Consider the following 12,279-nt stretch of genomic DNA (forward strand, 5'->3'; position numbering starts at 1 on the left):
GGTCTCTGGCTGTGTGAAAGCAAAGAGCCAAGAGAGGATATATATAAAAAACATTATACTCACAAACAGCTTCTTCACTACCACTGGCTGTTCCCCTGGTGAGCTCTTCGGACATACATGATAAAATTTCATCTCAACATGCCCGCGGGATTACACTCCACAACTAAAGACTGTTCATCTCCTTAAAGCAAAAAGAAAGAGTTGATCACTCGCTTAGTAAGCAACCACGGCTGTCCAAGGGGTCTCTCAGCCCCCCACCCCTTGAAGGGGTAAGACTGAGGAGATGACCCGACAGCGAGGCCTGTCCCGACCACGCTATATATCGGGGCTTCCCGAGTTGCAGCCCAGCAGTCACACAGAGACAATAAAATTAGCTTTATTTGTCACAGGTAATGAATAACAGTGCACAATGTTTTGTGTACGCCAGCAACCAGCACGGTCCAAGGATGTGCTGGGGATAACCCGCAAGTATCGGCAAGCTTGCAGCATCGACAGATAATACCCACAACCTGATAACGTTTATGCATTTCTGAAACACGGGGGGGGAACTGGAGCATTCAAAGAAACCCATGCAGTCACGGGGGGTGGGGAACGCACAAATTCCCTAAGCAGCAATGGGAATCAAACCCTTGTTGGTGACACTGTAATACCACGCCACCCCTCTCTGCAGAGTGCGGGGGGGGGGGGGGGGAGGGAATAGCGAAAAATGAAGTATAACCAAGAAAATGATAGACGGGGATAAATGGAGAAAGAGAAAGTGGGAAAGAAAGATGAATAAGGGAGAAAGTGGAAACAAAAAAATAATAAGAAAGAGAACTTGCACTAATGTTACAGACACAAAGTGCTGGAGGAGCTCAGCAAGTAGGGAAGCGGTTATGCAGGGGAATAAACAGCGGACATTTCAGGCCGAGGTCCTTCCTAATGAAAGGTCCCAACCCAAAGTGCTGACTGTTTATTCCCTTACGTAAATATGGCCTGACCTGCCGGGCTCCTCCTGCATTTTGTGTGCGTTGCTCAAGATTTCCAGCATCTGCAGAACCTCTTGTGCTTATGCCAAGTATAGTTCAGGAAGCAAAATGAAAACAGACAGTTCAAGGCAGACTTTGTATTTATTTCCAGGGAAATTCAGGTGACCTAAACTCTCACAATGAATGACAGAAATCTGGCACCAAATTGGAAAATAACTTTACAAAATTAATAAACTTTACAAATGGTAACCGCCTTTACTGGCAGCAAGTTTCTTCAACACAATTGTTGGATCCTTATTTGACATGACACCCACACAGTTCCTGCAGAAGGAGCCCAGATTTCTCCAATTCAGTACATGGGTCTTTCAGGGAATAACAGCTGCTAACCTGACCCAAACCACACGTTGGGTATAGGTTAAGTATAAGATGATGTATGTAATTCTGAGCCCTCAGTCTCAGTCCAGAACAACTGGACTCTGCACATAGAGAAACGGAGAAAGGCAATGGAAAAATGATGAGAATTCATACAAACGTGTGTGTGTGCGCGCGCATTTGTCTGCATGCCCGTCTGTGTCTTTGTCTGTCTGAGTGTCTGTGTGTTGACATTCATACGGGCATGAGTCTGTGTGTGTGTTTGTCTATGTCTGTACATGCGATTGTGTGTATCTGAGCGTGTCTGACTCACCGTGTCAGCGTGCCCGTGTGTAGATCCGGACTGTGCGTGCGGGCATGGCAGATAAAGTGGGAATCTGCACGTGTTCGCGGACAAGATAGGGAGCTGGTCTGTGTGCTAATGAGGAAGAGGTAGAGACAGCCAGACCGAGATGGGCCAGCGACAGAGACAGAAATGAACCAGGGAGGAGAGAGAGAGGCTGGAGCAGGGTGTATGAATGTAAAAAGAGATTAAAAGAGAGAGAGAGATAAGGACAAAAGAGCAGAGGGCCTTTGGCGTTAGCCTGGGTTTAGAATGGCCGGGATAGGGTCAGCCACAGTTTATGCGAACAACGCCAGTATCTGTTTTAACAAGGCCTGGGATGTTTTTAATTTTCCTGTAACTTCACTCATTAACCTATCAACTAAATGGGTTACTCATTACCCTTTTAATTTGATGGCTCACTGAATAATCTATTAATGAGGTGGCACAATAAACCATGGACCTCATTAGAGATTTCCACTTTGACTCATTCAGCTTTGCACCCACTTTGCAAATTAAAACCTTTTTCTCACTCTCCCAGTTCCCAAAGGGCCCTCAGCTTGAAGCATTGAGTTGAGCTCCTCTCCTCACAGACCTGCCGAGCATCCCAGCTATCATTGCCTCAGGTGAAGGCGAAAGACTTTGGAGAAGCTCTGTTCCGTGTCCTGGTCAACACTCATCCTCAGCAAACATCAATAAAATATAATTGTCAGCAGCACACTGAAGATGAAGACAAGCCAGCTGTTCACTGTGGGCAGATGGGACAGGATACATTCCAAAAAAATACAATCTTGGGCAAAACTGCATCTCACGCAGCCCTGAGTCACCAGGCAAGGAAATTTGATTCCAAACAATTGGTTTATTACAAATAAACTCTTCTTAGGCTTCCAGCTGGGTACGGGTAGTAATTATGACCAACAAATGCTGCCATCTTCTTCAGGGATGATGCCTGGGTGAGTCTAGTCCGGAATATTTGGTAATTGATTCAGTGATCATTACAGAGCGTCTCTCTGGTGCTTCTCATTCCCTCCCCTCTCCTTTCCCTTTTTTCCAACCAAGATACCCCTCTCCCTGCTCCCTGCAGTAGAGACTCATATCAGAATCAGGTTTATCATCACTCACATACGTCATGATTTTTCTTTGTGGCAGCAGTACAGTGCAATACATAAACTCACTACAGCACTGTGCAAAAGCCTTAGGCACTCCAGCTATATATCTAGAACTTATATACAGAACTGTATCTTATTCTGTCTTTGTGTGCGCTTCTCAGTGGCACACGGACTGCCTCAGTGAATCTTTCTCTCTGTCTACGGGACGTGGGGGGAAACCACGGCACCTGGAGGCCACCCACATGGAAGAAGATAGCGTCCGAGGTCAGGACTGAACAGGAGGGACCTGCCGCACCATGGCGCCACTGTTCTGTTCCCTTCCTAAAGGTTTGTTCTCCACATCAGTGATCCCTCTAAATGTCCCCTTTCTACCTCCATGTCGACACGAACCCTACCTCACTATTTTTTGCTCTACTATTTAAATCTACTTACAGTCATTCAGTTTTCCCTTTCTCTCCCTGCTGTCATATACTGCAATGTACTGCTGCCACAAAGTTAACACATTTCACCTCATATGCCAGCGATATTTAACCTGACTCTGAAGGGGTCCTCTTTGCTGCCAATTCTGACCGTCCCTTAACTGGTGTCAGAGCACTGCTCAACAGCATCTTTTATTCTCCCTGGTAATCTATTAAATCCAGACGGAAGCAGGTTCCAGTTACAGGTTCATTCAGTGAGTGCCTTGCTGAAACCAAGCAATGATTAACCAGTCATAGTCTCCCTGGGAGATGACAATAGACAATAGACAATAGGTGCAGAAGTAGACCATTCGGCCCCTCGAGTCTGCACCGCCATTCTGAGATCATGGCTGATCATTCACTATCAATACCCAGTCCCTGCCTTGTCCCCATATCCCTTGATTCCCCTATCCATCAGATATCTATCTAGCTCCTTACAAATGCTTACAAATTAAGTGGGGAAAATATTCCTACCCCCTTAATTTCCTGCTATGTACCGTCAGTTTTCACTCAGGGACTTGCGCTAATATTACTTTATGATTGTATGTGTCATCGTAACCATATATGCTGTGTGTGACTGTACTTTGCACCTGGGTCCCAGAGGAGCGCTGTTTCATTTAGTCGTATATGTGTATGGGCTGGCCAGGGAGGGGCAGCACCTCTGGTGAGAGGCATCTTGCCCTCCTTTGGCCCCCTACTGGACACTCAACTCTCACCTGTGGCTCCAAGTAGCTGTTTGCACCATGAGGGCGGCCACAATGTTTTGACAGGTGGGCTAAAGCAGGTGAGGGCCTCATACCCCGGCGAGATAGGAACATGCCTGCCCAAGCAGGGGAAGTCAGCTCCCAGCAAACCGGGCAGATGAGATCTTCAGTGAGATCCAATGGCCAGGAAGGTGGTTCTGCAACGCTCCGTGGAGAGCAAAGGGCATGACAAGGCACAGAAGACATCAGGTCTTCCACTGCAAACAAGGAAGATCCTAGTTTGGGACTCTCGTTCGTACCACTAGACCCGGGCTTCTAAGGTTGACAGAGTGGAATGGCCACTTTGGTTTCTTGTTATTGTCGGACATGATTGACAATCCCCATACCTGTGCGTGGTCGAATGACAAACTTGAACTTGAAATAATTGCTCATTAATGAGGATTTTCCCAGGGCTGTTCAGAACCACCTACAGGTGTTTCAATGAACAATCTGCTGAAGGAACTCAGCAGGTCAAGCAGATAGAGCCCAATGCAAGACCTCGTCCTGAAACGTCTTGGCTTCCCTGACAGACGCTGCTCGACTCTGTGAGTTCCTCCCGCAGATTACAGTATCTGCGGCCTCTGGTGTCTCCTTGTGAACTCTACAATATTTGGCTTCCAAAAAAAATTTTAAAAATCTCATATTAGATTCATACACCATGCAGTAACATTTGATATCAAAGATGCAAGGAGGTCAACAAGAGGCCAGACTAAATGGCAAAACAACTCAACCTTGGGCTCAACCGACTTTAGGAGATGGGCAGATGTTGGAGCTGGTAGAGCCACTGCCTCCGCCCCACCCCTCACCACTCCAGGGACACAAGTTCAATCCCAACTTCTGGCATTACTTGTGTGGCGTTGACAAGTTTTCTCTCTCACTGTATATATTCCTCCGGGTGATTGAAGATTAATGATTAGCTTTAGTTATCATATGTACAATACAGTGAAATGCATCGTTCCTTGCATCAACGACCAACGCGGTCCTAGGATTGTGCCTGGGGCAGCCCGCGAGTGTCGCCACGCTTCCAGCGCCAAAACGGAACGCCCACAGCTTACTAACCGCGGCTCTGCGTCTTTGGACTGTGGGAGGAAACCGAGGCACCTGGAGGAAACCCACCCGGTCACGGGGAGAACAGACGAGGTCCTCGCAGGTCCTGAACTCTAATCGCAGGCTCTATAAACTGATACGTGGACGTGCCGTCCACATCTCGATGATGTGCATGTCGCTGGGTTAATGGGCTGCTGTAAACATTCCCATTGTGAAACATAGGATCTGGGTGTGTTGGGGGTGGGTAGGGGGAGCGAAACAGGATGAGTTCGGACTCTGTGGACTGAGGGTCTGTTTCTGTGCTCTTTGACCCTCTACCTTTAGGACGTGATCCGGGTCCTCGGATGTCCCCTTGAGCAAAACTTACTCTCCATTCACCCGCTGCCTGCCATCACTGCGCGTCCCCATGCTCTCCCACCCACATCAGGGCTTAGCCATCACTCCGCTGATGGGCACGAGCAAGAATAATGCAGGTCCAGCCACATGTTACAAGAGGGGAGCCCAGAGGGAGAGGCGATCAGCAATTTGATTCTGCCCTCGCATGCCAAAAGATTACTGGTAACCTGAGACCTACATAACCTAAAACACTACAGGCCCTTCGGCCCATAACGTTGTACCAAGTCGCTTTTTATTGTCATTTCGACCATAAACTGCTGGTACAGTACACAGTAAAAATGAAACAACGTTCCTCCAGGACCCTGGTGCTACATGAAACAACACAACATGGCTCCGGGGTTGTACCCCAATGGGTTTCCCCCCCACTTTTTTGCTTAATAGGGTTTTTTTATTCACAGAATTTTCAATCTTTCAGATAATTTTTTTTCTTTGCGGCATTGTGTTGTTACTTCGATGTACTTGTGTTATTTTTGAATAATAAAAAGATTTGAAAAGAAAAGGAACAACACAAAACTACACTAGACTATGTGAGACAACTCAAGGCTACACTAGACTACGCAAACCAACACAAAAACTACACTAGACTACAGACCTACACGGGACTACATAAAGTGCACAAAACAGTGCAGGCCAGTACAATAAATTGGTTAATTAATAATTAATAAACAAGACAATAGGCACAGTAGAGGACAAATTTTGATATAATAATAAATGATGTAGATCTCAGTCTAAGCTCTGGGTATTGAGGAGTCTGATGGCTTTCTAACATATAACCTTATAATATATTCTTAGATCAATCTAACACTTCCCTTTTACATCACCCACGTCTAATCGAAGAGTCTCTTCAATGTCCCTCATGTATCTGCCTCTCCCACCAAGGTGTTCCATGTACCCACCACTCTCGGTGTAAAAAAAAGCAAATACACCTTAAACACACCCTCTATGCTTTCCTCCAATCACCTTAACATTTGCCTTAAATGACCTACGTTCACACAGTTGATTCTAGCTCAGCCACAGTATGGACATAAACGTTCCCAATGTTCATGGCCATTTTGCAGTTCAGGATTGTCACCACACACTGAATGACACTTCCTGATTTAACTCTTTAAAGGAACACCGGTGGGAAGCTGTTCTCAGGTTAGTAGATGTTGTACCAGTGTGAGGCTCCAAAATTCAATCCAGCTATGGAATTACACGTTTAGCGGACGGTATGGGGTTAGTGCAATCACTTTACTGTGCCAGTGATCACAGATCAGGCTACGATTCCCAACGCTCTCTCTAGGGAGTTTACACAGTCTCCCCAAGACCAGGTGGGTTTCCTCTCACTTTCCAAAGACCGTACAGATTAGGGGTAGTGAGCTGTGGAAATGTGGTGGACACTTGCACAATCCCCAGCACAATCCACACTAATTTGATTTGACACAAATAGTGCCACTTCAAAGCACCTGTGACAAAAAAATCGCTTCAAATCAAGGAAAGTAATTTAATGGACAGCGTACAATTCACTGGCACAGGTGAGAGGGAAGGGGAGTGGATGGGAGAGGGGAATGAAGTGAGAAGCTGGGAGGTGATAGGTGGAAAAGGTAAAGGGCTGAAGAACAAGGATTCTGATAGGGCACCCTACACAGGTGATATTCAAAACTTAAAGCTTTCTTACTTTGCATTTTAAAATCATTTTGGCTTGCATAAGTACTTTGGTCTACTTCAGAAAGTCCTCAGTTTCTCCAGTGCCTCTCATAACCAAATGACCTCCCAAAGGTTTTCAAACCTCTGCTTGTCTTTGAATAGACACACACAGAGGAGTTACCTCCATCATCCCTTCTACAGAGATCCTCAAACCTGCTGTGTGATCTTCTGGAAATCCTTTTGCAATAGAATTATACAGTGAGAACCAGGCCCTTCAGCACAGATGCTGGCCATCAACCACCATTTACACCAAACCTATCTCCCCATTCTCTCCAGATCTCAAACTCCCCAGAATCTGTCATTCATCGACACACCAGGAGCATTTATAGCACATCATTAACTCATTAACCATGCTTCTTTGGGTTGTGGGAGGAAACTGGAGCACCTAGGGAAACCCCACACAGTGACGGGGAGAACGTGCAAACTCCACGCAGACAGCACCGGAGGCCAGGATTGAACCTGGGTCTCTGGATCTGTGAGGCACTGGTCGCCAGGACCTCCTGTTTACAATGCCCAGGATTCCCAGAAGAAAGATGGAGAAGGAACCACCTTTGCAAAAGAAACACCTTGACAAATAAAGTTAACCTTCAATATTTTTCTTTCGGAAGTGTTCTGGGGTCACTTACAACCTCTGGAGAGGGCTGAAGGAGATGTTTCATTCAACACCTTCATCCCTGCACCATCGGCCAAAAGCGGAAACTTACCAGTGGACAAACATTTCAATTCCCATTCTCGTTCCGACCTGTCAGTCCACAGTCTCCTCTTGTGCCAAGCCGAGGATACCCTCATGTTGGAGGAGCAACAACTTATATTCTGTCTGGGTAGCCTCCAACCTGATGGCATGAATTTCTCCTTCCAGTAAAATATTTTTCCTTTCCCTGCCCTCTTCTTCTATTCCCCATGCTGGCCTCTTACCTCTCCTCACCTGCCTATCTCTTCCTCTTGGGTCTCCTCCTTCTTCCCTTTCTGCTATGGTCCACTCTCCTCTCTTATCAGATCCCTTCTTCTCCAGCCCTTTACTTTTCCCACCCACCTGGCTTCACATATCACCTTCCAGCTACCCTCCTTCCCCTCCATCCCCCAACTTTTCATTCTGGCATCTTCCCCCTTTCTTATCAGTCATGAAGAAGGGTCTCGGCCCGAATCGTTGATGGTTTATTCATTTCCAAAGACGCTGCCTGACCTGCTGAGTTCCTCCAGCATATTGTGAGTGTTCCATTATCTTGGAATATTTGAATGGTATACCACAGAATCCTGGCACTCAACCAGAGTGGCACAAAAGTAATGATCAGATGGTGTACTCTAAGGGATAGATTGATCCCTTTAAAGCAGCAATGAAAAGGAATTCCTTTAGCCAGAGGGTGGTGAATCCGTGGATTTCAATGCCGCAGACAACTGTGGAGGCCAAGTCTTTGGGTATGTTTAAAGCAGAGGTGGACCGGTTCTTGATTAGCAAGGACATCAAGCGTTACAGAGAGAAGACAGGAGAATAGAATTGATAAATCAGCTGTGATGGAATGGTAGAAAAGATTTGATGAGCAGAATGGTCTTATTTTTTTAAATTTATTGATATACAGTACAGAATAGGCCCTTCCGGCCCTTTGAGCCAGGGTGCCCAGCAATCCCCCAATTTGAGCCTAGCGCCATCGAGGGACAATTTACAATGAGCAATTAACTGAGCAACCAGTACGTCTGTGGACTGCGGGAGGAAACCAGAGCACCCGGAGGAAACTCACGCGGTCATGGGGAAAACGTGCAAACGCATTAAGAGCAGTTGTGGGTCTTAAAGCGGGGTCCCTGGTATAGGAAAGCGTTGTGCTAACCACTACACAATGGTACCGCCCCAAATATTGCCCCTGTGCGGGCAAGCAGGTAGGAAAGAATTCCCACTGCTATTCGATGTATTATCATACAGGCTCTACGACCTTTTAAGAGGGTAATTTTTTTTTTGTTCATGTATAGAGGAGCAGAGTTAATGACAAATTATAATTTCAACCGATGAAACATGGCAGCCCATTCTTTCTTTGTTTTTAACTAGTTTAGTTTTTCTCAGCTTAGGGTTTTTTTTCTTCTCTCTCTTTTTATAAGTATCTTTTTCATGGTTCATTACTAAGAGATTGGGAGGCTAAACTCCATTTGCTATCTGAATTATGTGGTTTTACATGTCAGCCGTTATTAATGTAATCCTGATCTCGCTGTACCATTATCAATATTGATACATTTATTAATTTGAAATTTAATAAAAAGATTGAAAAAGAAAGAGGGTAAGTGGGGCCTAAGTTCAAAGTTTTATGTGAAAGCATACAGCTTCAACAAGGTGGCTGTCCTGTAGTGCACGAGAAGGGATTCGAGCTAAGGATGTGAGGGTGGGCTCACACATGCCCAGCTCCTAGCATTGCGTGTTGCTTTTGTGTGTATTTCCTTCCCCGCATAAACTCCTTGAGAGAAAATATTATTCTGTACTTCAAATTTTTGGGCGGCGATTTGTGAATTTGGAAAGGGCGAATTTCCATGAGCTAAACCTGGGAAGTTGGGGGTGGGCGGCGAGGGTCTGTAACCTGCACCAGGCAGCAGAGCGGCACGCTGGGAGAGTCGCTGGCCCACAGCTCCAGAGAACCCGGTTCAATCCTGACTTCTGCCACAGTCTCTGTGGATTTTGCACGCGTCCTCCCCGCGACCATGTGTTCCCCCCCCCCCCCCAATCAGGTACTCCAGTTCTCCAATGACAAGCAGATAGTGGATTAATTGCCCGCTATAGATTGTCCCCCGAGTGTGGGTGAGGGGTTAGAAATTGAAGTGGGGGAGTGGGGGGGGAACGATAGGAGTATGAGGGGAATGAAACTTGATTACAGCATGCTTGGTGTAAATGGGTCAGTATGGAGTCAATGGGCTGAATGGCCTGTATCTGTCCCACAGTGACTAAAACAAGCAGATGATCAAGCGAACAAAGACACGCTCTTTCTGCTGACGGCTTCCTCGTTAACGTGACTGTCACTGTCCAGAGCTCACCTCTGCCTTACCAGCTCACAATACCCTCCGGGTGGCACAGCACACCACCAGCGCCACAGTCTGCCTCCCTGAGTCTCGCACAAAACGCAGGGCAGGCAGCATCCACGGAGGGGAACGAGCAGTCGACGTCTCGGGCCGGAAAGGGAGGGAGCAAAAGCCAGAATGAGAAGGTTGGGGGAGAAGAGGGGAAGGAGAGATGGGTGAGACCAGGTGAGGGGGGGGAAGGTGGGGAGGGGTGGGGGATTGAATCAGCGAGGTGATAGGTGGAGGAAGGTGGTGGAGGAGGGGCACCAGAGGAAGGTGATAGGCAGGTGAGGAGGAGGGAAGGGATGAGGGGGTAAACAGAAGGGGAAGAGGGAGAGGCTGCTGGTAGCTGGAGAAATCAATGTTCCTGCTATCACGTCGGAATATGAGGTGTTGCTCCTCCAACCGGGGCGTGGCGGCGGAGGAAGCTGCGGGCCAACTTGTCAGAATGGGAACGAGAAGTCGAACCGGGGTGGGTGGCCGCTGGGAAACGCTGGCCTCTGCGGCGGCCGGAGCGAAGGTGCTCTAACAAAGAGGACCCCCAATCTGCGATGGGTCACCGTGTGACCCTGAACTTTGATGAGCGGGACATTTGTAAACCCCCAGTGCACATGGTCACCAACTCAGCTCTTAACACCGTCCAAAGACAGAGCACACCGACTCTGATTTGCTGGAAGCTTAATGGTTAGTTCTGGGGTCACACCAGAACATCCTCATCTCCTCTGACAAGAGGGAAGGTGGCAGCTGGCCTCTGGACCCTCTGCCTAGCCCAACTCCCTGTTAACTATTCTCCCTCACATGCCCACCAGATCCTCTGCCTCCCAACTTACACCAATGGCCAAATCTTCAATGTCTCAATGTACTTGTGACAAATAAAGCTAATCCTTGATTAGGAACCAACCTGTACGCCCCAGGATGTGTGTTGGTAGACCCTTACAGAGTTGGGAAGAACGTACGTGCTCCACACAGACAGCACTGGGGTGAGGACTGAACCCACTTCGCTGGAACTTCAAAGCAGCAGCTCAATCCCGTCCACCATTAGGCACAGCCAGAAAAATCAAGTCAGTCTACAGCTCTAGGAGAAAGGGGCCGCCTTCTGCTATTTCTTGGCAAATCACGCTGTCTTTTGAGAGGGGATTAACAGAGCAGAGACTGCTGTCCCATACAAATATAAAGAGGAATGTGCAGATGCAGGCGTGGGGTTTTGCAAAAGACATAGAGTCATTTATATAGTGCCTTTGATAGCCCAAGGACTTGGACAGAACCGCAATGCCTCACAGATCTAGAAACACAGGTTCAATTCTAACCTCTGGGGTTGTCTGTGTGGGTTTCCCCCAGATGCCACATCCCAAGGGCATTCAAGTCGATGGGTTAATCTGCCGCTGTAGATTTCCCCTTGAGAGCAGGATGGTTGTAGAAGCCAAGAAGAACTTAATATATCACAAAGGTAACCTTGGGAAAGGTCACTGACGTGCAGTGCCGCAAGATAAGAAATGAAAGCCGAAAAAGTCCCAGTCCAGAACATTGACTTGCCATTTCCCAGTGCCAGGGAGACCACAAAAGATTAAATGTTTTACACACGCACCCCTCCCTCACCCAACTCCCTCAGTCTGAGCACTCCTGCTGAATCAGAGGCCAGTTCGTCACACAAGAATTGAACCAACGACATTTCCAGATATCACCGTGGACTCCCGTCTTCAGAGAAATGCCCAGCAACTCTCCCCTCCTGCCACTGTCCCAATCCTTTTCACCACCTCAGCCTGTCCACCTCAGAAGTCTTCATCCAAACCTTGGTTACTTCTGGACTCAGTCATCCCAGAGCAGTAGAGACTGAGTGTAGAGCTCACGGCACCGCAGATCCAGGTTTGATCCAATCTGCGTGGAGCTTGCACGATCTGTCTGAGATACTTCAGCGGCCCCAGTTCCCTCCCACGGGCCACTGACGTGCTGGTCGAGGGGTTGACCGACCACTGTAAAATGCCCTTCGGTGTGCAGGTGAAGGGTGGAAACTGGGGGTGGTGCGGGGGGGGGGGGAGTCGTTGGGAATGTGGGGCGCTGCAGTAGAACAGCAGTTTGTGAGACATTACTGCAGCTCAGAGTGTTGGAGTTTAGATTTTAATCCCAGCGTCCACTATAAGGAGTTTG

General features: G+C 47.6%; 1 protein-coding gene across 3 annotated transcripts in view; it reads right to left on the reverse strand.

Annotated features, from left to right (window-relative positions):
- LOC132383139 (uncharacterized) overlaps positions 1–12,279 on the reverse strand; it is a 38,175-nt gene that overhangs the window by 20,961 nt on the left and 4,935 nt on the right. The window contains exons 1-2 of one of the 3 annotated variants that reach the window (XM_059953977.1): positions 981–1,071; positions 64–181 (exon numbers count right to left, since the gene is read on the reverse strand). In XM_059953977.1, coding sequence (XP_059809960.1) covers positions 64–132 — 69 coding nt within the window. In that variant the 5' untranslated portion in view covers positions 133–181; positions 981–1,071. Of the gene's footprint in view, positions 1–63; positions 941–980; positions 1,072–12,279 lie in introns of those variants that run through there. The other 2 variants (XM_059953975.1, XM_059953976.1) reach the window with 2 other exon arrangements.

Source organism: Hypanus sabinus, chromosome 29 (assembly GCF_030144855.1).
Source record: "Hypanus sabinus isolate sHypSab1 chromosome 29, sHypSab1.hap1, whole genome shotgun sequence".
Taxonomy (NCBI): domain Eukaryota; kingdom Metazoa; phylum Chordata; class Chondrichthyes; order Myliobatiformes; family Dasyatidae; genus Hypanus; species Hypanus sabinus.